This window comes from Lacerta agilis, chromosome 18, assembly GCF_009819535.1.
Source record: "Lacerta agilis isolate rLacAgi1 chromosome 18, rLacAgi1.pri, whole genome shotgun sequence".
NCBI lineage: Eukaryota > Metazoa > Chordata > Lepidosauria > Squamata > Lacertidae > Lacerta > Lacerta agilis.
In genome coordinates, this window is record NC_046329.1 from 9,571,598 (window position 1) to 9,597,510 (window position 25,913).

A 25,913-nucleotide genomic window follows, 5' to 3' on the forward strand; every position below is an offset into this window, starting at 1 on the left:
TAACAACCAAAAGTTAAACTATGTTCTTAATAAGATACTGAACATTTTACTAATTTTTTAATTATTTTTATGGATATTTTTCACAATTTTATTAAATGTTAAAAGTGTTGTCACGGATGGGACAAAAAAAGGACATGGAGCTTGAGATAAGTTTGATTTATGGAAAAATTCTGCGAGTTGGGAGGTGAATCCATGATAAACTCAGCATATCTGTTTAAATCAATGTTTATTGGTTACAACTATGCAATCAGGAATTAAGTTTAAGAAATTTAACGATACAAAATTAAGGAAAAAATGCTGTCACGGGTGGGACAATCGTCCGAAAACTTTTAACTTGAACACTTCTGTGAAGACTACGTGGGTGGACTTTTGAAAAGAAGGTCCATAAAATAAACTTCTTTTGTCTTTAGCTTTTAAAAAAATGGTTAGACTGCATGTTTGGAATCTTCCTCACCAAAGTCCAGCGCCCATCTAGCATTCTTATCGGGCTCATTTTTCATGGAATGGCCCAAATATGGATTACAGTAAATCCCTGCTGGGAAGAGCATCTCCCTGGGGACCCCCCCCCTCCCACTGGAACAGACCCTTGGCATAATCTTGGATATAATCACGTCCAGATTGCTGTGGCTGCATGAATGAACTGAAATCTCCTTATCCCTAGAGGCAGAGGCGGTCAAGACTCGGAGAGGTTGTCGGAGCTGGGCCAAACGGGGGAATTCGGCACCATGCGCCCAGACACATCGGCACCCGGCTGAGTTTCCTCGTCCTTCACCCCCACAAGCCGGACCTTACATGCTGGTCACCTTGTCGCTATCTAGCTCCTTTCCGTTGGAGCTCCCCTCTTCGGGATCCATGGCGATGTTGTCGTAAACGTTGCCTGGGCTGGAAGGAGAGGGAAGCGTGAGAAGAGCCCTGCCGGCTCAGGCCCCGAGTCCACTCGAGTCGACATCCTGTTCCCAGAGGGGCCAGCATCCCTGAAGGAGCGTCTCCACCCCCATCGTCCAGCCCGGACACCGGGGTCCATCTCCCGAGGCCCTTCTGGCGGTTCCCTCGCTGCGAGGTTACAGGGAACCGGGCACAGGGCCTTCTCGGTGGTGGCGCCCTCCCATCAGATGTCAAGGAAATAAACAACTATCTGACTTTTAGAAGGCATCTGAAGGCAGCCCTGTTTAGGGAAGTTTTTAACGTTTGATGTTTTATCGTGTTTTTAATATTCTGTTGGGAGCTGCCCAGAGTGGCTGGGAAGGCCGGCCAGATGGGCAGGGTATTATTAATTAATTAATTAATTAATTAATTGATAATTAATAATATGGAAAGAGCCAGAGTCCTTTATGAGGGCTCCTGATTCCTTCTAAGATCATTTATCAAGGAATGGAGTTATACAACCCCCGAGCCAAGGAGATAAGTAGCTATCTAACCTTTAGAAGGCATCCCTGTATAGGGAAGTTTTTTTAAATGTTTAATGTTTTGTTATGCTTTCATACAGTGCTTTTTCTGGGGGCAGGCAGGGGTACACAAACCCCTAAACATTTTGTGAATCTTTGTACTCTTCCCCATTTAATGTATTTATTTCCCCCGATTTGAACTATAAAATGGTGGTTTTCTTGAGTCAAAATGAGAGTATACCCCTAAAATTTTTGTTTTAAAGAAGAAAAAGCACTGCTTTTATATATGTTGGAAGCCTCCCAGAGTTCTGGGGAAACCGAGTCAGATGGATGAAGTATAAATAAATAAATAGCAAAAACGCCTTTCTATATTGTACCCTTTTTTTTTTTTTTTAAGAATCTATGGTTTGGCTGTTTTAATGCTTTAAATGTTGACGGAAGACAATCTTACTCGGCTACGAGGGATCGCCAAAGAAGAAGAATGCTTTAAATAAATGTGGTTTTTTGTTTTAAAGAAACGAACTTGCACCAGAACATCAGAAAGTTGCTGTGCCAGGCGAATCAGAATGCCCATCGCATCTGGGGCCGAAAGAATTAAAACGGAACGGAATAGACACACGGAGACACATACAAACGCACACCATCACAAAACCCATAATATTTACCGAAGTTCGGTGCTTATCATTTTCTCTTCGCCATCCCTGCAAAGAAAGCAAAGTCGTCAGTGGAGAAAGGAGAGCGGAGGGCAGAGGGGGTTGGACTAGATGGCTTTTGGGGGTCCCATTCTAATTCTACAATTCTGTGATTCTAAGCACCACCCAGACTTGACGGGCCATTGGCCTGATCCAGCAGGGCTCTCAACACCCTCGCGAGACCTCTGGGCGAAATTGTGTGTCGAAGCGATGATTCTTCAACATCAACTTTGTTGGACTGGTCATGTTGTGCAGATGCCTGATTATCGCCTTCCAAAGCAACTCCTCTATTCCGAACTTAAAAATGGAAAGCATAATGCCAGCGGTCAACAAAAGAGGTTCAAAGACTCTCTCCAGGCAAATCTTTAAAAAATGTAGTATAAACACCGACAACTGGGCAACACTGGCCTGCGAGCGCTCCAGTTGGAGAACAGCCTTTACCAAAGGTGTCGTGGGCTTTGAAGACACTCGAACTCAGGACGCAAGGGAGAAACGTGCTAAGAGGAAGGCACGCTTGGTAAACCCTCACCGGGATCAACTCCTGCCCAGAAACCTATGTCCCCACTGTGGAAGGACACGTGGATCCAGAATTGGCCTCCAGAGTCGCTTATGGACTCACTGTTAAGACCGTGTTCATGGAAGACAATTTTACTCAGCTACGAGGGATCGAAGAAGAAGAAGAAAGAGGAGGAGGAGGAGGAAGAAGAAGAAGAAAGAGGAGGAGGAGGAAGAAGAAGAAGAAGAAAGAGGGGGCATAAGAAGAAGAGAAGAAGGAGGAGGAGGTAGAAGAAGAAGAAAGAGGAGAAGGAAGAAGAAGAAAGAGGAGGAGGAAGAAGAAGAAAGGAGGTGGAAGAAGAAGAGAAGAAAGAGGAGGAGGAGGAAGAAGAAGAAAGGAGGTGGAAGAAGAAGAGAAGAAAGAGGAGGAGTAAGAGGAAGAAGAATGAGGAAGAGGAGGAGGAAGAAGAAGAAAGAGGAGGAGGAGGAGAAGAAGAAGAAGAAGAAAGAGGAGGAGGAGGAGGAGGAGAAGAAGAAGAAAGAGGAGGAGGAGGAGGAAGAAGAAAGGAGGCGGAAGAAGAAGAGAAGAAAGAGGAGGAAGAAGAAGAAAGAGGAGGAGGAGGAGGAGGAAGAAGAAAGAGGAGGAGGAGGAGAAGAAGAAGAAGAAGAAAGAGGAGGAGGAGGAGAAGAAGAAGAAGAAAGAGGGGGCATAAGAAGAAGAGAAGAAGGAGGAGGAGGTAGAAGAAGAAGAAAGAGGAGAAGGAAGAAGAAGAAAGAGGAGGAGGAAGAAGAAGAAAGGAGGTGGAAGAAGAAGAGAAGAAAGAGGAGGAGGAGGAAGAAGAAGAAAGGAGGTGGAAGAAGAAGAGAAGAAAGAGGAGGAGTAAGAGGAAGAAGAATGAGGAAGAGGAGGAGGAAGAAGAAGAAAGAGGAGGAGGAGGAGAAGAAGAAGAAGAAGAAAGAGGAGGAGGAGGAGGAGGAGAAGAAGAAGAAAGAGGAGGAGGAGGAGGAAGAAGAAAGGAGGCGGAAGAAGAAGAGAAGAAAGAGGAGGAGGAAGAAGAAGAAAGAGGAGGAGGAGGAGGAGGAAGAAGAAAGAGGAGGAGGAGGAGAAGAAGAAGAAGAAGAAAGAGGAGGAGGAGGAGAAGAAGAAGAAGAAGAAGAAGAAGAAGAAGAAGAAAGAGGAGGAGGAAGAAGAAGAAGAAGAAGAAAGAGGAGAAAAAGAAGTTGTTGTTGTGGCTTGGGGGAGAGAAATGCAGCTCGTGGTTAAAGAAGGGAGCTTTCAAAAAGCGAGCAAGAGAGAGAGAGAGACCTACTTTTTCTTGGAGGAGAAGAAGAAGCGATTGATGAGGCTGGCCACGAACATCACACCAAGGAAGCCGAGGACGGCGGCAAGGCCCACCAGCCAGGGCTGCAGAGCTCTCGAGCCGCTTGTGGTCCCCGCCACGGCGCCTAAACGGATGAAGGTTAGGTCCTTTGGGGTCAAGCGGAAAAACTCTGGGCGTTGCTACGTCCCCCCCCCCATCGCTACTGGGCTCTGTTCCAAAAATAAGGCGGGTCCCATCTATTTACGCCTCAAGTGTCATGTGCCAGGGTACATTATTATTATTATTATTATTATTATTATTATTATTATTAATTATTATTATTATTAATCATTATTGGTGCTTTTTTCTTGGGGGTGTGCAGACCCCTAAACATTGTGTGAATCTTTGTACTTTTCCCCATTTACTGTATTCATTTCCCCCGACCTGAGCTATGAAATGGTGATTTTTCTCGAGTCCAAATGAGAGTACCCCTAAAAGGACTGATTATTATTGTTATTTATTGAAATTATATACCGCCCTATAACCGGGAGGGGGGGGGGGTCCTCAGGGCGATTCACCGAATCAAATCAAGATAAAAAAAACCACAAAATACCTAATAAAAACTAAAACAACAAGCCAATAGCCCCACCGGACACACACACCAAAAAACACTTTTTAAAAGAGCACAGGATTTCCATCGGAACAACCAAAGGCCTGGTTAAAAAGGAATGTTTTTGTCTGGTGCCTAAAGGTGTGTAATGAAGGCGAACTTCCCAGGGGAGAGCACTTTATGGGGAGCCACTGCAGAGAAGGCCCCGTTCTCGTGTTGCCACCCTCTCGAGGAGGAGGCGCACAAAGGAGGGCCCCAGGATGATCTCAGGGTGCGGGTAGGTTCATACGGCATCTCCAACATTCGCCAGAAGCCGTAAAATGAAGGCGCCCGATGCCCCTCTGTGCGCGGGGAGTTCTACGGGTTAGGGGCCGCCACAGAGAAGGCCTTCACCCCGCCCCACAACGCCCAAAGCCTCTACTATTGCAGGGCTTGCCTATATACCCGCCTATATACCCGATTGAGGTTGAATCCTGACAAGACAGAAGTACTGTTTTGGGGGGATAGGGGGCGGGTGGATGTGGGGGACTCCCTGGTCCTGAATGGGGTGACTGTGCCCCCAAAGGACCAGGTGTGCAGCCCGGGGGTCATTTTGGACTCACAGATGTCTGTGGAGGCACAGGTTAATTCTGTGTCCAGGGCGGCTGTCTCCCAGCTCCATCTGGTACGCAGGATGAGACCCTCCCTGCCTGCAGGCTGTCTCGCCAGAGTGGTGCATGCTCTGGTTATCTCCCGCTTGGACTACTGCAATGCGCTCTACGTGGGGCTACCTTTGAAGGTGACCCGGAAACTGCAATTAATCCAGAATGCGGCAGATGGACTGGTGACTGGGAGTGGCCGCCGGGACCACATAACACCGGTCCTGAGAGATCTACATTGGCTCCCAGGACGTTTCCGAGCACAATTCAAAGTGTTGGTGCTGACCTTGAAAGCCCTAAATGGCCCAGTAGACCTGAAGGAGCGTCTCCACCCCCATCATTCAGCCCAGACACTGAGGTCCAGCTCCGAGGGCCTTCTGGTGGTTCCCTCGCTGCGAGAAGCAAAGCTACAGGGAACCAGGCAGAGGGCCTTCTCGGTAGTGGCACCCGCCCTGTGGAACGCCCTCCCATCAGAGGTCAAAGAGATAAGCAACTACCTGACATTCAGAAAATACCTGAAGGCAGCCCTGTTTAGGGAAGTTTTTAAACTGTGATATTTTAAATGTATTTTAATGTTTGGTGGAAGCAGCCCAGAGTGGCCGAGGAGACCCAGCCAGATGGGCGGGGTACAAATAAATTATTATTATTATTATTATTATTATTATTATTATTATTATTATCCCTCATTTCATCCTCCCGACAACTGTGTGACTGCCCCGCACAGTCACACCCGGGGAGCCCAACGCTCTAACCGCTAGGCCATGCTGCCTCTATGAATTAGGAGCTGCAGATCTGCCCTTTGGAGGGCTCGGCAAGATTCGGAACGAGTTTCGCCACCTGTATCCAAGCCAAATTCCTTCCCGGGGAGCCCATGACAATTGGAACACTCCTACCTTGGCCGTGGGCGCAGGAGGCGAAGAAAAGCCCCACGAGAACAGGCAGGCAGGAGAACGGCTCCATCGCGTTGCTTCTATATGTGCTGTTCGGCGAGGCAGGTCTCTCCTTCCCGATTTCTGTATGCATGTGCGTGAGACGGGTGAGATCGACTTTCCTTGCAAGCTTAACTCTGGACTCTGAATCAAAGTGCATCTGATAATGGGCCCTTGATGGCAGTTCAGTCGGGCAGCTCTGCCTTCACGTGAGACGCCCGTGGGAACTAGCCAGGAATCAGCCGCTCAGATTTCGCGTGCAGGTGGACATGGAACAGATCACGGCTGCTCCTGTGGCTGTCTCATCCCCTCCAACGTTTCTCCCCTGAAAAGAGGGACGTCCTATTCCATCCCCTCCAACGTTTCTCCTGTGAAAAGAGGGATGCCCTAAGGAAATGATAGCTCTGGGGTCATTGTGCGTGGTGGGGTGTGTGTGATGGGACGTTAGTGCCAGGAAGCCCCCAGGAAGCGGAGACGAGTTTATTTTTCCAGAGGTTGGAGGGGCCCTTGCAGAAAACACTGTCGGCAACTCCCCCTCCTCCCCTCCCCTCCGCCTTTGCTTCACTCGGCCCACACTCTCTCTTTTCGCTCTGCACATGCTCAGAGACGCCGCGGCAATGGAGGAAGGGCAGCAAGAAAATTTGGAGCGGGTGGGCCGGCTGCCCCACCCTACCCTGGAGGAGTGTAAGGTCTGGCACACGCCCAGGCGTTCCTACCTGCGAACGGCAACCTATTCCTGGCATTTGGACTCTGATCCTCCCATGATCGGCTGGCACCATGCCACCCGCAGTAAAATCTGTGGCCGTGTTGGCAGGAAGGGAATGGCTGAGCGAGGAACATTGACAGACAAATCTCTCCTCTCCTCTATTCTCAGGTTCTCCTTTTTCCAGTTCTTAAGTCCAGCTCTCTATATTTCAACATTGGTTTGTAAAAAAAATTCATCAGCTTGCAGGAATCTCAGCTAAAGCATCTATGACAGATGGAGGGCTCTTAAATCTTCCGAATATAGGCCTACACCCCCCCCCAAACGCAATGCATTTCCTATGCTATTCCCTTTTCCAAAATCACAACTTTTATTAAATTTCCTGTTTTACAATTTAGAGCAGTCGTTTACACATCAATAAAACATCCACGACGACTTCTCTTTCCGTGGTTCATTCTGCACATCATAAATGTTGTTGTTCAGTCGTGTCCGACTCTTCGTGACCCCATGGACCAGAGCACGCCAGGCACCCCTATCCTTCACTGCCTCTCGCAGTTTGGCCGTATATCATAAATACCTGCATATTTTACAGAAAACTGTACCATTCAGTGGGACGCGGGTGGGCGCTGTGGGTTAAACCCCTGAGCCTATTGGGTTCACCGATCGGAAGGTCGGCGGTTCGAATCCCCGCAATGACAGGGTGAGCTCCCGTTGCTCGGTCCCTGCTCCTGCCCACCTAGCAGTTCGAAAGCACGTCAAAAGTGCAAGTAGATAAATAGGTACCGCTCCGGCGGGAAGGTAAATGATGTTTCCGTGCGCTGCTCTGGTTCGCCAGAAGCGGCTCAGTCCTGCTGGCCACGTGACCTGGAAGCTGTACACCGGCTCCTTCGGCCAGTAAAGCGAGATGAGCGCCGCAACCCCAGAGTCGGACACGACTGGACCTAACGGTCAGGGGTCCCTTTACCTTTTACCTATACCATTCAGCATTCCACTATTGCATCCATCAAAGCTTCTTTAGCCTGTCAAATTTATTTTAATGCTGCTAGTGTTTTCAGCTGTACGCAGTTATTTCCCATATATTCAATAAACCTTTTAACAATCTTCTCTAAACTTACGTTCTTCTCGTTCTCTAAACTTACGTTCTTCTCGTTCTCTTATTCTATAAGTTAGATCTTCTTCGGTTGGGACCACACTCGTTTCCCATTTTTTGGGCTAATAAAACACGGGCCAAAGTACTGGCATACACAAATAACCTTTTTTTTTGACACCTGGGAATTTCCGTCTGAATTCTCCCCAACAGAAAGGATTCTGGGTTTTGTTTTTTTGGGGGGGGGGGAGGAATTACTTTTAAACATTTTTTAAATTCGTTATGGATCATTTCCAAATACTCTTTTTACCTTTTTGCAAGTCCACCACATATGGAAAAAGTCCCCTCGCACATTTTGTATGCTGTTTTCACCAACGGGTGCCTTTCCAAACTTTAACCCACAGATGGATTTTTGTACCCATCGCTCAGCCGGAGAACTGCATCGCAAAACTTGGAGCAGGGCAGATTTTGAAGGGTGGCTGTTTCTGCTCACCTACAATTTGGGAAAGCACTGATTTAGGTCGGGTTTGTCGTCCATCTGCTTCCTTAGTGGGAAGAGGCTTGCTCCAGATTTGAGTTGGCGGCACAGAGGCAGCTGATCCTTTGCGGGTCCGGATTAAACTTTAAAGTCCCTGTCATGTGTGTCGTTGTGGGAAACCTCATTCCGAGGAAATGCTCAAGGGAAAGAGGCTGCCCCAGATTTTGACGGGGCAAAGAGGCGACGGAGAAGACTCACCCCGTCATTGCGGGGATTCGAACCGCCGACCTTCCGATCGGCAAGCCCTAGGCTCTGTGGTTTAACCCACGGCGCCACCCGCGTCCCAACTAGGGGCTAGGTTATTTTATTCAAATACATGCTAAAAACTTGGGGCTGTCGTATACACGGAATCCGCCCAGAGTGGCTGGGGAAACCCAGCCAGGTGGATGGGGTATAAATAACAAACAAACAAATAATAATAATAACAACAATTAGTAATAAATTAATGGCAACTAATTATCAAACTTAAAACCATGGAGAGACCTGGTCTGAACGAAGACATTGGATTCTTATCTCAGTATACATGACAAAGCTATCTTTAGTTACAGGTGGGTAGCCGTGTTGGTCTGCCATAGTCGAAACAAAATAGGAAATTATTTCCAGTAGCACCTTAGAGAACAACTGAGTTTGTTCTTGGTATGAGTTGGTATTTGTTCTGTGTATCTGAAGAAGTGTGCATGCACACGAAAGCTCACACCAAGAACAAACCCAGTTGGTGTCTAAGGTGCTACTGGAAATAATTTTCTATTTTGTTACAGCTATCTTTAGCCATCTCACCCCTTGCTTTTTTCCTGTAAGACCAACTGCAGTCGTCAACAGTCGTCAACAGGTTTTCCGCACCTATCAGCCAATCACCCATCTCCCACCACCCTTCTGAGTAATACCCCTCCCTACTTCCTCACTATATATAAGGATCTGGTGACTTCTGTTTCAGTGTATCTGGAGAAGTGTGCATGGACACGAAAGCTCATACCAAGAACAAACTTAGTTGGTCTCTAAGGTGCTACTGGAAGGAATGTTTTTTATTTTCTTCTTCTTCTTCTTCTTCTTCTTCTTCTTCTTCTTCTTCTTCTTCTTCTTCTTCTTCTTCTTCTTCTTCTTCGGCATCACAGGAATCGGGAGCCTGGAAATTCATATCCGGGGTAATATACAGGTGAAACTCAAAAAATTAGAATATCGTGGAAAGGTACATTTCTTTCAGTAATTCAACTTAAAAGGTGAAACTAATATATGAGATAGACTCATGACATACAAAGCAAGATATTTCAAGCCTTTGTTTGTTATAATTGTGATGGTTATGGCGTACAGCTGGTGAGAACCCCAAATTAATCTCAACTTTGGGGTTTTCATCAGCCATAATCATCACAATTATAACAAGCAAAGGCTTGACGTATCTCGCTTTGCGTGTCATGAGTCTATCTCGTATATTAAACTCCAGCAGCTAATGAAGACAATTGCTTATATAAATGGACTTTTCCACGATATTCTAATTTTTCGAGTTTCACCTGTATATCCAATTACGTCTGGGGAATCTCTCTACAGCTGATTCGAGCAAGACCTCAGCCAGACGGTATCAGAGCTGTTGGAGGCGATGCACAGCCGGTCTCCATCCCAGGTAGCGTGTGCAGGATCTTGCCCTCACCATACTCCACCCCTAGGAAAGGAGGGCCCTTTTGCCAATCCTGTCGACAGTCGGGAAAGGCTGCGATCTCACATCCATCTGAAGCTTCTTCCAGCCTCTTCCTCTCTTCCAGTTTGGGGCCAAATGCCCAATCTGGGCATGGGAAAAAGAAGAAGAAGAGAAAATTAAAAACAGCAGCTGTGGGCACCAGAAAGCTGGGTATGTCACAGTGCCGGATTTACGTACAGTGGTACCTCAACTTACAAATTTAATCCGTTCCGAATGCACGTTCGTAAGTCGAAAAATTCGTAAGTCGAAAAAAGCGATTTCCCCATAGGAATGCATTGGGAACGAAAAAGAAACGGAAAAATTCGTGAGTCGAGTAAACTGCATCTAAAATCCGTAAGTCGAGTAAACCCCATCTAAAACCGCCAACAGATGTCCTTCGGATGTCGAATTTAATCCGTTCCGAATGCACGTTCGAAAGTCGAAAAATTCGTAAGTCGAAAAAAGCGATTTCCCCATAGGAATGCATTGGAAACGAAAAAATCGGAAAAATTCGTGAGTCGAGTAAACCCCCATCTAAAACCGCCAACGGATGCCCTTCGGATGTCGAAAAATTCATAAGTCCAGGTACCACTGTACAAGCTAAACAAGCTTTAGCTTAGGGCCCCAAACTCTGGGGCCCCCCAAAAAAAATTAAAGGGGAAAAAAAACCTGGATGTACATTTTCAAAATATAAGATAAAAAACAAATGAAATAAGACCTATGTACAGTAACAGTGTTTTGTGTTGTGTAGGCTCCTAGGATGTAAGTCAGGGGTCAGCAAACATTTTCAGCAGGGGGGGGGGCCCGGTTCACTGTCCCTCAGACCTTGTGGGGGGCCTGACTATATTTTTTTTGGGGGGGGAAATGAACGAATTCCTATGCTCATACCACAAACAAACTTAGTCATTCAAACTACAGTGAAAGCCTTCTTTAAAAAAAATAAACAAAATTGAATAGGTGCCTAAATATCAAAATGTGTGGCGTTAGTCTAATTTCGGTCGGTAACTCAGATTCGTCACGTTTCAGTATTCTAATTAGTGTTGTGCGTAATTCTGTTCATAAATTGGCATGAAACTTCTGTTTTTAATTATGTGTAGATCTCCCCAGAGAAAGGAACCAGGGTTACGTTGACCTGTAAATCTGCTTAGCTAGAACTTGATTATATATATATATATATATATATATATATAATAATAATAATATTTATTATTTGTACCCCGCCCATCTGGCTGGATTTCCCCAGCCACTCTGGGCGGCTTCCAACAGAAACCAAATACAACAATATCAAACATTAAAAACTTCCCTAAAAAGGGCTGCCTTCAGGTTTTTTCTGAATGTCAGGTAGTTGTTTATTTCCCTGACCTGTGATGGGAGGGCGTTCCACAGGGCGGGCGCCACTACCGAGAAGGCCCTCTGCCTGGTTCCCTGTAGTTTTGCTTCTCGCAGTGAGGGAACAGACAGAAGGCCCTCGGCGCTGGATCTCAGTGTCCGGGCTGAATGATGGGGGTGGAGACGCTCCTTCAGGTATACAGGACCGAGGCCGTTTAGGGCTTTAAAGGTCAGCACCAACACTTTGAATTGTGCTCGGAAACGTACTGGGAGCCAATGCAGATCTCTCAGGACCGGTGTTATGTGGTCTCGGCGGCCACTCCCAGTCACCAGTCTAGCTGCCGCATTTTGGATTAATTGCAGTTTCCGGGTCACCTTCAAAGGCAGCCCCACATAGAGCGCATTGCAGTAGTCCAAGCGGGAGATAACCAGAGCATGCACCACTTTGGTGAGACAGTCCGCGGGCAGGTAGGGTCTCAGCCTGCGTACCAGATGGAGCTGGTAGACAGCTGCCCTGGATACAGAATTAACCTGCGCTTCCATGGACAGCTGTGAGTCCAAAATGACTCCCAGGCTGCGCACCTGGTCCTTCAGGGGCACAGTTACCCCATTCAGGACCAGGGAATCCTCCACACCTGCCCTCCTCCTGTCCCCCAAGAACAGTACTTCTGTCTTGTCAGGATTCAACCTCAATCTGTTAGCCGCCATCCATCCTCCAACCGCCTCCAGGCACTCACACAGGACCTTCACGGCCTTCACTGGTTCTGATTTGAAAGAGAGGTAGAGCTGGGTATCATCCGCATACTGATGAACACCCAGCCCAAACCCCCTGATGATCTCTCCCAGCGGCTTCATATAGATATTAAAAAGCATGGGGGAGAGGACAGAACCCTGAGGCACCCCACAAGTGAGAGCCCAGGGGTCTGAACACTCATCCCCCACCACCACTTTCTGAACACGGCCCAGGAGGAAGGAGCGGAAACCACTGTATAACAGTGCCTCCAGCTCCCAACCCCTCTAGCCGGTCTAGAAGGATGTTATGGTCGATGGTGTCAAAGGCCGCTGAGAGATCCAGCAGAACTAGGAAACAGCTCTCACCTTTGTCCCTAGCCCGCCGGAGATCATCGACCAGCGCGACCAAGGCGGTTTCAGTCCCATGGTGAGGCCTGAATCCCGATTGGAAGGGATCCAAATGGTCCGCTTCTTCCAGGCGTGCCTGGAGTTGTTCAGCAACCACCCTCTCAATCACCTTGCCCAAGAATGGTAGATTTGAGACTGGGCGATAGTTGGCCATATTGGCCGGGTCTAAAGATGTTTTTTTAAGAAGCGGTTTAATGACCGCCTCTTTCAGCGGGGCTGGGAAGGCTCCCTCACAGAGGGAAGCATTCACCACCCCGCGCAGCCCATCGCCCAGCCCCTCCCGGCTAGCTTTTATAAGCCAGGATGGGCAAGGATCAAGGAGACAGGTGGTTGGTTTCACTCGTCCAAGCAGCCTGTCCACATCCTCGGAGGTAACAGACTGAAATTGATCCCACGCAACTGGACTAGACAGGACTCTGGCACTCTCCCGCCCTGGCCCTGCTCCCACGGTGGAGTCTATCTCTTTCCGAATCTGAGCGATTTTATCTGCAAAAAACTTTGCAAACGCATTGCAGGAGATCTTGGGGTCCCTACCAGGCCCCGATGACGAAGGTGGCTCCGATAGATTCCGAACCACCTGAAAGAGTCTCCTGCTGCTATTTTCCGCAGATGCAATAGAGGCGGTGAAGAAAGTCTTCTTCGCCGTCGCTATCGCCACTTGGTAGGCTCGACGTTGAGCTCTAACCTGTGTTCGGTCGGATTCAGAATGGGTTTTCTGCCACCGGCGCTCTAGCCGTCTCAACGATTGTTTCATCGCCCTCAGCTCCGGGGAAAACCACGGGGCTGTCCGGGCTCCATGCAACCGGAGAGGGCGCTTCGGAGCCAAACAGTCAATAGCCCTGGTTAGCTCCACATTCCAGCGGGCCACCAGGGAATCGGCTGAAAGGCCATCAACATGGGATAAAGTATCCCCTACCACTCTCTGGAAACCATTTGGATCCATTAAGTGGCGGGGGCGGACCATCCGAATTGGTCCCACCTCCCTGCAGAGGGGAAGGGTTGCGGAGAAGTCCAGTTGTACCAGGAAGTGATCTGACCATGGCACTTCTTTAGTTTCACTTTTTTTTAATGTCAGATCACCAACATCCATAGAGGTGAATACCAGGTCTAAGGCATGTCCTCGGCTATGAGTTGGACCAGACTTATTCAGGGACAGCCCCATGGAGGCCATGCTTTCCACGAAGTCCCGAGCGGCCCCTTGTAAGGTCGTGTCGGCATGGATGTTAAAATCCCCTAGGACGACCAAGCTAGGTGACTCCAGGAGAACATCCGCCACGACCTGAAGCAGCTCGGGCAGGGAATCCTTGGTGCAGCGGGGAGGTCGGTACACCAAAAGGAATCCTGTACTGCCCCTATTGCCCAACTTCCAGAACATGCACTCAGAGAACTGGGTCTTCCCAATAGGACGCCTGGTGCAAACTAATGACTTCCTAAAAATCACTGCAACCCCCCCTCCCCGCCCAGATGGCCTGGGTTGCTGTGCGTAAGAGAAACCTGGTGGACAAGCAGCGGCAAGGACAGGCCCATCCGCTTCATCCAACCAAGTCTCTGTTACACATGCCAGGTCAAGTCCACCATCCACAATCAAGTCGTGGATGGCAGTGGTTTTATTCAACATTGACCTGGCATTGCACAGCAGCATCTTCAGGTCATGTGGGTATCCCTTGCTGAATCCAGTATCCGTCCGGTCAGGACCAGACCCGGAGGCAGGAATAGTCCTCAGACAACGACTAAACCTGCCTCCTCGGCAATGACATGGTCTGGTCTTATATATATAAGATTCCTTAGTTTGCAGAAGTATGTGCAATGTCTTTCTTTTTCCCCAAGCTGCATTTTCTACAGATCAGTTTCGTTTCTTCCTTGGACGTTTTTAAGTGGAAAACCCAAAATGGTAAATAGGGTAATTTCTTCCTTCCTTCCTTTTCTCTTTCCCTCTCTCCCTCCCTCCCTGTCTTCCTTCCTTTCTCCCTCCCTTTCTCTCTCTCTCTCTCTCCTTCTCCCTTTCTTTCTTTCTTTCTTTCTTTTTTCTTTCTTCTTTCTTTCTTTCTTTCTTTCTTTCTTTCCTTCCTTCCTTCCTTCCTTCCTTCCTTCTCTCTCTCTCTCTTTCTTTCCTTCTCTCTCTCTCTTTCTTTCTTTCCTTCTCTCTCTCTCTCTCTCTCTCTCTCTCTCTCTCTCTCTCTCTCTCCTTCTTTCTTTCTCTCTCTCTCTCTTTCTTTCTTTCCTTTTTCTTTCTTTCTGTCTTTCTTTCTTTCTTTCTTTCTTTCTTTCTTTCTTTCTTTCTTTCTTTTCTTTCTTTCTTTCTTTCTACAAATGCTTTGAAAAGCAAAGCAAAGTCCAAAAGGGCTTTCTTTTTTCGATAGATGTTCAACAACATGGACAAGAAAACGAAATGAAACCCCAAACAAAAACTGAACAACTTTCTCCTGCTTTTCACTTTGGGGGAATATGGCAACCCCAGTTATGTTTGATAGAGGGTTTTGGTTTCGGAATGCTTTGGTTTTGGAACAGACTCCCGGAACCGATGAACTCTTTGAGAACCAAGGTACCGCTGTAAACAAATTTTTTAAAAAAGAACCAAAACCAAATACTCAAACTCAAAATGGTCCTGAGGACTAGAAACTTGGAAAACAAAGGGGAACTTCTCGGAGGTATGGCCTCGCTCTGCCCACTCACCCGCAAAGTCGTGCGCGAGGTCGTTGATGAGGTGACCCACGATGGCGTAGGCGACCGCGACCACGATGATGACAGCCATCAGGAGATACAAGGCGTAGCGCGGGAGGCGGATCGAATCGAGCGAGGGGGGTTTGTAATCTCTGAAGAGGGCACCTGCCGCCACCTCCTCCTCCTCCTCTCCGGACTGCATCAAGCGAAGGATTCGCACCCGGGTCCCCGGCGCCTCGTTTCCCCTTCCTTCCCCAGCCAGCAATCGTTACTTAGGTTTCCCTCGCCGGGTATTATGGGGAAGAGATATCGGGGGGCCCTGTCTACGAAGTGGGGCTCGGGAACCACACAAAACGGTCCATTTTTGCTCTGTGCAGCAAAAAAATAAAACGCTGTTTGGGTGTCCTCAGCCAAGGATCAAACTGTTGTCTTTTAAAAATATGTTGCGGCGGGGTGGGGGGGGGACACCCAAGGACGCCCCCCCCAATCTCTGCCAACAGATGCCAAGCTGGAAAGAGGATTATGGATAGGGTTTCGTACACACAAAGTAAAAAGAGGATTGCAGGAGGCTGAATCGGAAAGGGATTTCGGGGGGGGGGGAGGGAATATTGCGCGCTCGGTTCCGCGCGAAAACAACCTCCTTTAGCCAAAAACCACGGCAGATTAGGTTTAAGGGGGCTTAAAACGTTTTAAAGGCAGATGAGGCTTGGCACAACCCCGTTCCCAATGTCAAGGCTTTCCGGAGACGCCCCCCAGAGGGCGATTGCAAACCGCCGTGTCAAAAAGTCTCTCCGAATCCAAAGCTTCTACAGGGAAATTAAAAAGCCAGAGGCAAATTTATTGCGCCATTTTAGGAAAGGATCTCTCACAGGATAGGATTTTGATATGCCATAGCCAATGCCCTCAGCAGTGCTGTATGGCAAATTTATGAAGCGTCTCTGCCCCTGCATGTCTAACAAGGTAGAATCCAGTTACTCACATCCTTTTATTTTGCGAATTCTATAGCGAAGAACGTGCTCAAGATATTTTACCCCTTTTAACAAAGTCACCACCCCTTACAACGCTATTTGGACTCCTCCCCCCGAAATTTTACGAAAATATCTTCCGGAGGATTCTTCAAGTCTAGTATCATATGAGTGTGGCTAAATTCTGCACTTCAGCTATTGAGAAGCGTAATCTCTTTTATGAATAACACACTGTAAAGTTCCTTTTGGTAATTGTTTTATCTCTGGTGATGTGTTGCCGATTTTTTCTCCGTTTGGACTTTTTGATTTTCTGTACTGCTGGCTTTTGACGTTAAGTGACTGATCTGATATGCCACAGCCGCTGCCAGATTATTAATTGCTAAAACTGGAAACGGGGACACTATACCCACAAAAGGATGGTCCCCCTGACCGTTGGGTCCAGTTGTGTTCCTGATCTTCTGGGGTTGGGACGCTCATCCGCTTTATTGGCTGAGGGAGCCGGGGGCAGCTTCTGGGTCATTGTGGCCGGGCATCACTACGCCGCCTCTCTGGCGAACCAGAAGCATCGCATGGACAACGCGTTAACCTCCCGTCCGGAGCGGTTTAAAAGGAGTGTGGATTGATATCCCGCCCCCCCCCCCTTTATCCCTACCCTAAGGCGTCTTCAAGTGGCTACCATTCTTACTTTTCCCCTTTCCTCCCCCCACCACAACACTCTGTGAAGGTGAGTGGGGCTGAGAGATTCAGAGAAGCTTGACTAGCCAAGGTCACCAGCAGCTGCATGTGGAAGAGAGGAGACGCGAACCCGGTTCACCAGATTACGAGTCCAACGTCTTAACCACTAACCACACTGGCTCTCAACGAAAGATGGAGGTAAGTGATGCAGAAGGAAGGAAGGAAGGAAGGAAACTAAGTAATGGAATGGAAGGCAAGTGATGAGCCAGAGAAAAGAAAGAAAGAAAGAAAGACTAAAGAACGAAAGAAAGAAAGAAGAAGAAAGAAAGAAGAAGAAATGGGCATTGAAGAGAAAGGGATGGGGAGGGAAGGAAGGAAGGAAGGAAGGAAGGAAGGAAGGAAGGAGAGAGATGGGCATTGAAGAGGGACGAAGGATGGGAGAGGGAAGGAAAGAAGGGAGCTGGGGCATTGAAGAGGGAATGAGAAAGGAAGGAAATAAGTGATGGAAGGAGGCAAGTGATGGCAGAAGGAAGAAAGAAAGAAAGAAAGAAAGAGAAGAAGAAGAGTTTGGATTTGATATCCCGCTTTATCACTACCCAAAGGAGTCTCAAAGCGGCTAACATTCTCCTTTCCCATCCTCCCCCCCAACAAACCCTCTGCGAGGTGAGTGGGGCTGAGAGACTTCAGAGAAGCGTGACTAGCCCAAGGTCACCCAGCAGCTGCATGTGGAGGAGAGGAGACGCGAACCCGGTTCACCAGATTATAAGATCACCGCTCTTAACCACTACACCACACTGGCTCCCTATTTATCTACTTGCACTTTTGACGTGCTTTTGACTTTTTATTTCTATTCTTTGTATATTGTAGTGTTGTTTAATTGCTATGGCCAGCGGCTGACGCAAATAGAGATTCGTTCATTCATTCAACGCGCTGCCGCAAGGAAGACTCGGGTTTTCAAAGCGATATAAATAGGCATGAACATATATTTGCAAAAAACAGAGGGGGGAAAGAGAAAGGGCACCAGATCCGGGACAGAACTGCAGGTGTCCATCTCCCACCCACCACCGAGCAGAGAAACAGGTGGCAAATCAGAAATGGAGGTGAGAAGTCTGCCCCCCCCCCCCCGGTCCAGCGCTCTTCCCAGGGCTGCGGAATCCCAAACCGGGAGGAAATCGCAACGGCCCAAACGCGGCCGGCTCCCTGCGCCCTTTTCAGTCCGAGTCCTTCAGCTTGCTCAGCCCGTCGGGGTACTGGAAATCGCCGCCGTTCCGTAGTCGTAGATGTCCAGCGCCACCCTCGCAGCTCTCCCGCACGACCCGCTCCTTGTCCTGGGCGTGGGCCTTCAAGGCGGAGAGGCAGGGGGCCCGGGCGATGGAGCCCAGGGCCTCGGCGCACTCGTGGCGCACCATGGGGCTCTCGGCGCCGTCCTCCAGTGAGGCGTCAGCTGCGGGACGCTCGCCTCGTGCTGCATCTGGCCCAGGACGTAGGCGACCTCGTGGCGGAAGAGGGCGCTGCCGCACCGGAGGCCTTGAGGGTGGAAGGAGAGAGGAGAAATCGCAGTTCAGGAAAGGGGCTTGAGGACTAGCACCGTGCGTTATCTTTAGAGTCAGAGCTAACTGGCAAGAAGCTCCTCCGATGCATGCAGGCGAGGTCCTGGGTTCGGATTTTGGACGATCCAAGTAGGCCTGTGGGAGGGAGGGTCCCCTGCCCGAGACTCTACCTGGTTTCTAAAATACCCGGTTTTACAACACTGCGATACACCGCCATCTAAATATCATGATATACAATGTCTGAAACCAAGATGGAGCTGGTTTTCAATATTGTGAAATATCACCAGCTAAACATCACAATATTCTGATGTACAACAATATATCACAGGCTAAACGTTGCGATATACTGATATATCATGAAATAAGGGATGGAGCTGATTTTCAATGTTGTGATGTATCAGTAGCTAAACATATGTCACAATGTCTGAAATAAGGATGGAGCTGGTTTTCAATATTGTGATATATCCCAACTAAATATCTCATATACTGATATGTCACAATGTCTGAAATAAGGATGGAGCTGGTTTTTCAATATTTGGGATATATCACCAACTAAATATTGCAATATACTGATATATCCACAATGTCTGAAATAAGGATGGAGCTGGTTTTCCACTTCATGATATATCACAGGCTAAACGTTGCGATATACTGATATATCATGAAATAAGGAAGGAGCTGGTTTTCAATGTTGTGATGTATCGCTAGCTAAACATTGAGATATACGGATATATCAAAATGTCCGAAACCAGGATAGGAATAGGAATAATTTATTATTGACCAAGTACATTTTCCAACATACTTGGGAATTTGTTTCGGCTAATTGCAACGTAAAATACAGACACTGTTCCTCTCACAATACAAATAAGCAAAGAAACCCCACCCATATTTTACCTCCCCTTAAGCTATACAACTAAGAATTTAACAATTTAATGGCACAAGGGAAAAAACTATTCTTGTGCCTGGCCGATTTTGTATATGAAGACCTGTAGCGACGTCCAGATGGAAGTAAATCAAGCAGATGAGACGAGATGTAAGGATCTGCTACAATTCTCTCTGCTCTCTTCCTAACTCGGGTAGCATAAATTGTCTCTATTGAAGGATGGAGTTGGTTTTCAATATCGTGATATATCACAGCCTAAACCTGTGATATACTGATATATCACGATGTCCCAAATAAGGATGGGGCTATGTAGAGGCATTGCCTGGTTTCTCGGATTTTCCAACGTTGTGATTTTTTGCACAGCACACACACATACAGTTTGTGACAAATCGCAGGTCGAAAATTATGAAACTGTTACCACGATACGGACTTTTAAACTGGTTATTGGACGATTTATCACCCAGCCTGACACGCGACGTGATTCGCAATATATCGCTAGGTCGGGAATTAATGAAACCGGTGTCGTTATTAGGGACTTCAAACCGGTTTCGGGACCATATATCGTCTTTCCGCACAGGGACAACCAGATGCCACGCGGGAAGCCCAAAACACACGTCGTCGTGGTCCAATCCTGGCCAGAGTAGCTGTCCAGGCGAAATCTCTGGTCAAAGAGGAGCAAGGAGACTCACCGTCAGCCAAGGCCAGGACGGCGATTCCCCACCACGTTGCGCAGGGCAAACATCGCCCCGGTGGTAGCGCTCAAACAGCGGCCCGCGAATCGTCCAGCAAAGCCTGCCGCAGCCCTTTCCACGTCCCCCTCCTCGGCCGGGGGCGCCGGGGTCTACAGAGGATTAGGACCGGAGGACGCTTCTTGCCGGGTGATCCTGCAACCATTCCAGCCTCTTCACGGCCAGCTGGCACGTCTCTGCCCACCTGCACAGAATGGGGGGCAGGGTGGAGGGAAAAGCAATGATTTTTTTAAAAAAATAATTTTTAAAATCAGATTTTTTTTTTTTAATTTAAATCGGATTTTTTAAAATAAAATGCTTTCGGAGGAAAAACCTTTCTAAAGATTTTCTGCTGAAGTTACATTATATTCCAAAGGCTATTCTTCAGGAAATAAGGATTTGTTTTAAGTTTTTCATGTGTGCTAAAACTCAGTCTAAGGTGTTGTTGTTGTTTTTTAAACTGTTTAACCACATCAGTTAACAAACATGGATACATATGCTATAATGTTATTATTTTAGTTAAATAAATTGCCCAAATTGTTATTAAGGGTTGCTTTTCTCCTTCAATAAAGTACAGCAGAAAAGTTTCCTGAATATACACAGTTAACTTATTAAACATCACCATAATTTCTAATGGTATAACCAGATCAGTACTTTCTGATGTAACTGTAAAACCTACAGGTGAAACTCGAAAAATTAGAATATCGTGGAAAGGTTCATTTCTTTCAGTAATTCAACTTAAAGGTGAAACTAATATATGAGATAGACTCATGACACGCAAAGCGAGATATGTCAAGCCTTTATTTGTTATAATTGTGGTGATTATGGCGTACAGCTGATGAGAACCCCAAATTCACAATCTCAACTTTGGGGTTCTCATCGGGCTGGACACCATAATCATCACAATTATAACAAGCAAAGGCTTGACGTATCTCGCTTTGCATGTCATGAGTCTATCTCATATATTAAACTCCAGTAGGTACTGAAAACAATTGCTTATAAGTGGACTTTTCCACGATATTCTAATTTTTGAGTTTCACCTGTAATCTGAAAGTTATATTCCAAAAACGAACCTTCATCTGGTTTGTAAATATAAGATTACACCAGCAAGATTGAGTCTTTCTGTTAAAGAAGAGAAGAAGAAAAAAAGATTTAAATCAAATCCACCAGTTAAGTTTTGGATCGGGTCAGATCGGGGAAAGGAGCCTCTGGATTTACCTCGACGACGGGATCTCGGAGTATTGTTTCAGGATGTCTAGAACTCCTGGGGTTCCCAATGGCAACCAAGCGCCTCGCCTGTCGGAAAAGAGGGGAGAGAATGAGATACGACGGTGGCAGCAGGAGGGAGGAGATTATTAATTGCATTTTGTTTAATCCCTCTCTCCCACTGTTGACCCCACAGAGACAGGCAGCCTAATGCAGTGGCACCTTGGTCCCCAAACGCAAAAAAACCAGAAGTGAGTGTTCCGGTTTTCAAACGTTTTCCCGGAAGCCGAGCGCCCGACGCGGCTGTCGGCTATTGTTTCCGGGGCGCCGCGCCAATCAAAAGCCGCGCCTCGGTTTCCGAAACATTTCGGAAGTCAACCGACTTCCGGAAAACGGGTTAAGTTTGTCGTTTTCGGTTTGGTCTTTTTGTTTTTCGTTTTGGGGGCTTTTTCGGTTCATTGCTTTTGCGACTGTGCGGAACCCGGTTCAGCTACTGATGGAATGATTGTGTGGCTGCGGAAATGGGTAAAAGCCCCCCATCCAAACAAGGCCTTGTTGGTTGTTTGTTTTTAATAATTGTTTATTGGTTTTCACAAATTATAACACTTAGAAACAAATAACCCTAACAAACATAACAAACAGCGATACAAATATGAAAAAACAACACTTAAATCTTAATACACTTCCTTCCTTCTCATTATAGGTTAACTTCCTCACGTCCTTCTTCTGTGTTCCTTGAAAATCATATTTAGTAATTTCTTTATATTATTAAAATCATTTTTAACAACTAACCTTATCGTGTCTCCTTATCTATTACCCTTATCTTTTATTCAAACCATTATATACCTTAAGTCTATCTTCTAAATCTACAGCCTTGTTGAAGAGGAAAAATTTTGCCTGGCGCCTAGAGGTATATAATGAAGGCATCTAAAGTCGTTTGCTGCATGTTGGTTTTATTTTATTTGTTTTTTATCTTATATTTGGAAATGTACATCCAGGTTTTTTCCTTTAAATTTTTTTTTTGGGGGGGGGATTCCAAGAGAGTGGGGCCCTAAGCAATAGCTTGTTTAGCTTATATGTAAATATGAAGAACCTTTTAATGAGGGTGAAAGAGGAAAGCGCAAAATATGGTCTGAAACTCAACATCAAAAAAACTAAGATCATGGCCACTGGTCCCATCACCTCCCGGCAAATAGAAGGGGAAGAAATGGAGGAGTGAGAGATTTTTACTTTCTTGGGTTCCATTATCACTGCAGATGGTGACAGCAGTCACGAAATTAAAAGACGCCTGCTTGGGAGAGAAAAGCAATGACAACCTAGACAGCATCTTAAAAAGCAAAGACATCACCTTGCCAACAAAGGTCCGTATAGTTAAAGCTATGGTTTTCCAGTAGTAATGTACGGAAGTGAGAGCTGGACCATCAAGAAGGCTGATCGCCGAAGAATTGATGCTTTTGAATTCTGGTGCTGGAGGGACACTCTTGAGAGTCCCATGGATTGCAAGGAGATCAAACTTATCCATTCTCAAAGAAATCAGCCCTGAGTGCTCACTGGAAGGACAGATCCTGAAGCTGAGGCTCCAGTACTTTGGCCACCTCATGAGAAGAGAAGACTCCCTGGAAAAGACCCTGATGTTGGGAAAGATGGGGGCGCAAGGAGAAGGGGGCGACAGAGGATGAGATGGTTGGGCAGTGTTCTCGAAGCTACTAAGATGAGTTTGGCCAAACTGCGTGAGGCAGTGGAGGATAGGGGTGCCTGGCGTGCTCTGGTCCATGGGGTCACGAAGAGTCGGACACGACTGAACGAACTGAACAACAACAACACATCCGGCACTGGACACAGCGCCTCTTACAGCTTCGTGGCGGACCATGGGTTCTGGCGAGCGTCTCGGAGAACCTCAATGAGGACTGGAATCGCTCTCTCGTCCTGCATTTGCCCCAGGCAGTAAGCCAGTTCGTGTTTGAGGGGCAGAGTCATCCCCGAAAACCTCGGCTGATCCACTCAATGGCTGCCCCCCTAGGTTTCGGAGGGTGAACAGCGCCCGGAAACGGGCTTTTAGGGGCTGGCCGGCGTCCACCAGTGTCCGGCCGATCAGCTCGATTTCCTTCTCCGTCACCATGGTGCCTGGGCAGGAGCTACTTCAAAAAAACACCTAAGGAAGAGGAGGGTTGTGTGAAAGTCCGCGTTTCGGAGAAGCTCAACTTATATACTTTATTGCATTTGAAAATTTACATAACAAGAAAATAAATTGATCATGCATTCACATAAACAGAAAAAAAGCTATACAAAACAGTATATGAAAAATATATATAAAGCTTTGGGGGGAAAGAACAAAAAATTATTTATCAAACACACAAAATTATTTAAGGATTAAAGGTAAAGGGACCCCTGACCATTAGGTCCAGTCGCGGATGACTCTGGGGTTGCGGCGCTCATCTCGCTTTATTGGCCGAGGGAGCCAGCGCACAGCTTGGGTCATTTGGCCAGCATGACTAAGCGCTTCTGGTAATTAAAAACCCAATTTAAATTTTAAAAAAATCTGATTTATTTTTTAAATCATTGGTTTTTATCCACCTGAGTTTGCACCGAGTTCAAGCAAATGTCCAACTCCTTTGGGCCATATATCGTTGGAAGGTGTCAAATTAACATGAACCGCAGTTGGTTTAATTTTTGCTTGTTTGGCTTCTGCAGGGTAAACAAAACGATTGGATCTCTCCCGCTGCAGAAGAAAAAAAAAAGTTTGCAGATCCAAAATTTTCTGGGGAAGCCACGCCGAGTCGCCGGTAAAATTCCATTTCGCAGTCACCTGCAGGCGACTCGAGTATGATACACACAATTGTTGACTCAGGAGATGGTTTGGCTTTTAAGTTTTGGAAGACGCCCATAATGCCATCCTGGGAGATTTTTTATGTTATTGCTCAAGCACGCACATCAACACCTGGCCAAAGCATTTTGGCGAAAAGACTCCCAGGTAGTATATACCGCTGCAAAAATAAATAAAAATAAATTACTGTACCGGTAAGGTGCAGAGTTCAACTCATCCAAAATCTGTGATTTGGACATTTTGTGGGTCAGAGGTCTGGGTTAATCCTTAAAAGCCCAAGAAATGGGGAGCAATATATACCGGTAACTTGCCTTCAAAACAAGTAGCTTTTGCTCTTGCCCAGTGAGAAATGTATAGAAAATGCATGCTCAGTGTTATGTCGTGGGTTCTGGTAGCAATAAGTCCAGCAACACTTCTTAGTGAACAGCTCTTTATTGTAAGGATAGGACAAGACTGGGGACATCAGAGCCACTCTACGCCAGAAATAAACTGCATATGATGCTATTAGTGTAGCAATAAGCAGTAATGGGGGGAAACTGGGACACAAAAAGTTGGAAATAAACTTTTTTTTGGTGAAATTGGATGTAATTTGCCTTGATTTGTTAAAAATTTGGGAAGCTTAATAAACAGGTGCAAATCAGCAGTGGCCAACGCCGTTATTGAGAAAACCTATGCAATCAATGTCAGAGAATGCACAATCTATGCAAATCATTGGTAGGAAACTAATAATAAATTATATGCAAATATGCAGCGCCCCTGTAAACCTATGCAAATAAATAATAATTTTTTATTTATACCCGCCCTTCCCAGCCAAAAACCGGGCTCAGGGCGGCTAACACTAATTAAAATCGCAGCAAAAACGTAAAACAATCAATTTAAAATACAGATTAAAATACAAATTTAGCCAACACTTGTAAAGGTAAAGGGACCCCCTGACCATTAGGTCGTAGGTTTGGGCCCTTGGCAATACCAAACACATGTAAATCTATGCAAATCACCAAGGGCCCAACCTACGTATGCAAATAACACGAAAGTCGCCAGCGGCCCCAACAGAATATGCAAATATATGCTAATATATGCAAATCAGCAGCAGCCAAAAAAACTATCGGCTCTGTCCCAACCCGCCAACCCCAAATCCCCCCCTATTGTCCCCCCCCAAACCCTGGGTAGCTCACCTGCCCCTCTCATCCCGTCTCCATGGCAACAGGGATGCAGACGGTCCCCACCCGCTTTGATGTCTATCCCACTCACCTAAGCCACACGCGTTCTAAGGCAGCCTCTGCGCCTGCGCGCTAACCGGTAACCACTGCGCCTGCGCCCTCGCGGGACGACCGCCCGCTCGGCGATTAAGCGGACGGAACCAAGTTTGTGGCGGTGGGCAGAATGGTGGAGGCGCCCCCTTTTTCTCCGCATTGGCCTCTCTTCTTTTCTTAATACAGAGGGGCGAAGCGACAAACTTTTTTCCACTAGAGGCTGCCTCAAATTGTACTTTCCCCCCCTTTCTCCCCCCTCCCAACTCCGCTTCAAATGGATGACCGATGGGCAAAGGCCGCGAGAGGCAATGGAGGCCTCATGCGCATGCGCGTTGGTACGGGGACCCCTGCGGCTCCGCCTTTATTGCGTAAGGCTGTTCGTGGCGATAGACTTGTAGGAGGTTAGACTCAACGTGCAGCTCCGAGTTTCCGGGTTCAGTTTGGAACACTGCACCATTCGCTACTGCAAATGTGGATTTTGAAAGATTTTCTTTCTTTCTTATGCCACTGCCAGAAGCACTGGGCGGGGTTGCAGTTTTTGCGGAATAATTCGACTCGTAACCTGTTGCCTTGCAATAAACGTTGGACTCCTAACTCAGGCATAGGGAACCTTCGGCTCTCCAGATGTTTTGGCCTACAACTCCCATGATCC

At 47.0% G+C, this 25,913-nt stretch overlaps 2 protein-coding genes across 2 annotated transcripts; both read right to left on the reverse strand.

The window, feature by feature from the left end:
* Positions 1–637: 637 nt before the first annotated feature.
* On the reverse strand, positions 638–6,081 carry SMIM24 (small integral membrane protein 24). The gene is made up of 4 exons (XM_033136921.1): positions 6,015–6,081; positions 3,883–4,018; positions 2,051–2,086; positions 638–882 (listed from the first exon to the last, which is right to left on the reverse strand). Exons 1-4 carry the CDS (start codon positions 6,079–6,081, stop codon positions 789–791), a joined length of 333 nt encoding a protein of 110 aa, XP_032992812.1. The 3' UTR covers positions 638–788.
* Positions 6,082–17,954: 11,873 nt separating this feature from the next.
* Positions 17,955–25,277, reverse strand: DOHH (deoxyhypusine hydroxylase). The gene is given in 11 exon segments (XM_033136614.1): positions 17,955–18,255; positions 18,258–18,344; positions 19,940–19,962; positions 19,964–20,127; positions 20,129–20,183; positions 21,197–21,274; positions 23,023–23,068; positions 23,071–23,160; positions 23,163–23,195; positions 23,198–23,336; positions 25,184–25,277. Coding segments are annotated over 10 exon segments (909 nt in total). The 5' UTR covers positions 23,304–23,336; positions 25,184–25,277; the 3' UTR covers positions 17,955–18,028.
* Between the last annotated feature and the right edge of the window lie 636 nt (positions 25,278–25,913).

Bases quoted from the DNA above. Each gene is read 5' to 3' on its own strand.
- SMIM24 (XM_033136921.1), bottom strand. From the start codon at position 6,081: ATGGAGCCGTTCTCCTGCCTGCCTGTTCTCGTGGGGCTTTTCTTCGCC. The intron at 2,087-3,882 runs GTAGGTCTCTCT...CTTTCTTTGCAG, and splicing joins TTCTTCTCCTCCAAGAAAAA to GGATGGCGAAGAGAAAATGA. The intron at 883-2,050 runs GTAAATATTATG...CTCTCCTTCCAG, and splicing joins ATGATAAGCACCGAACTTCG to CCCAGGCAACGTTTACGACA.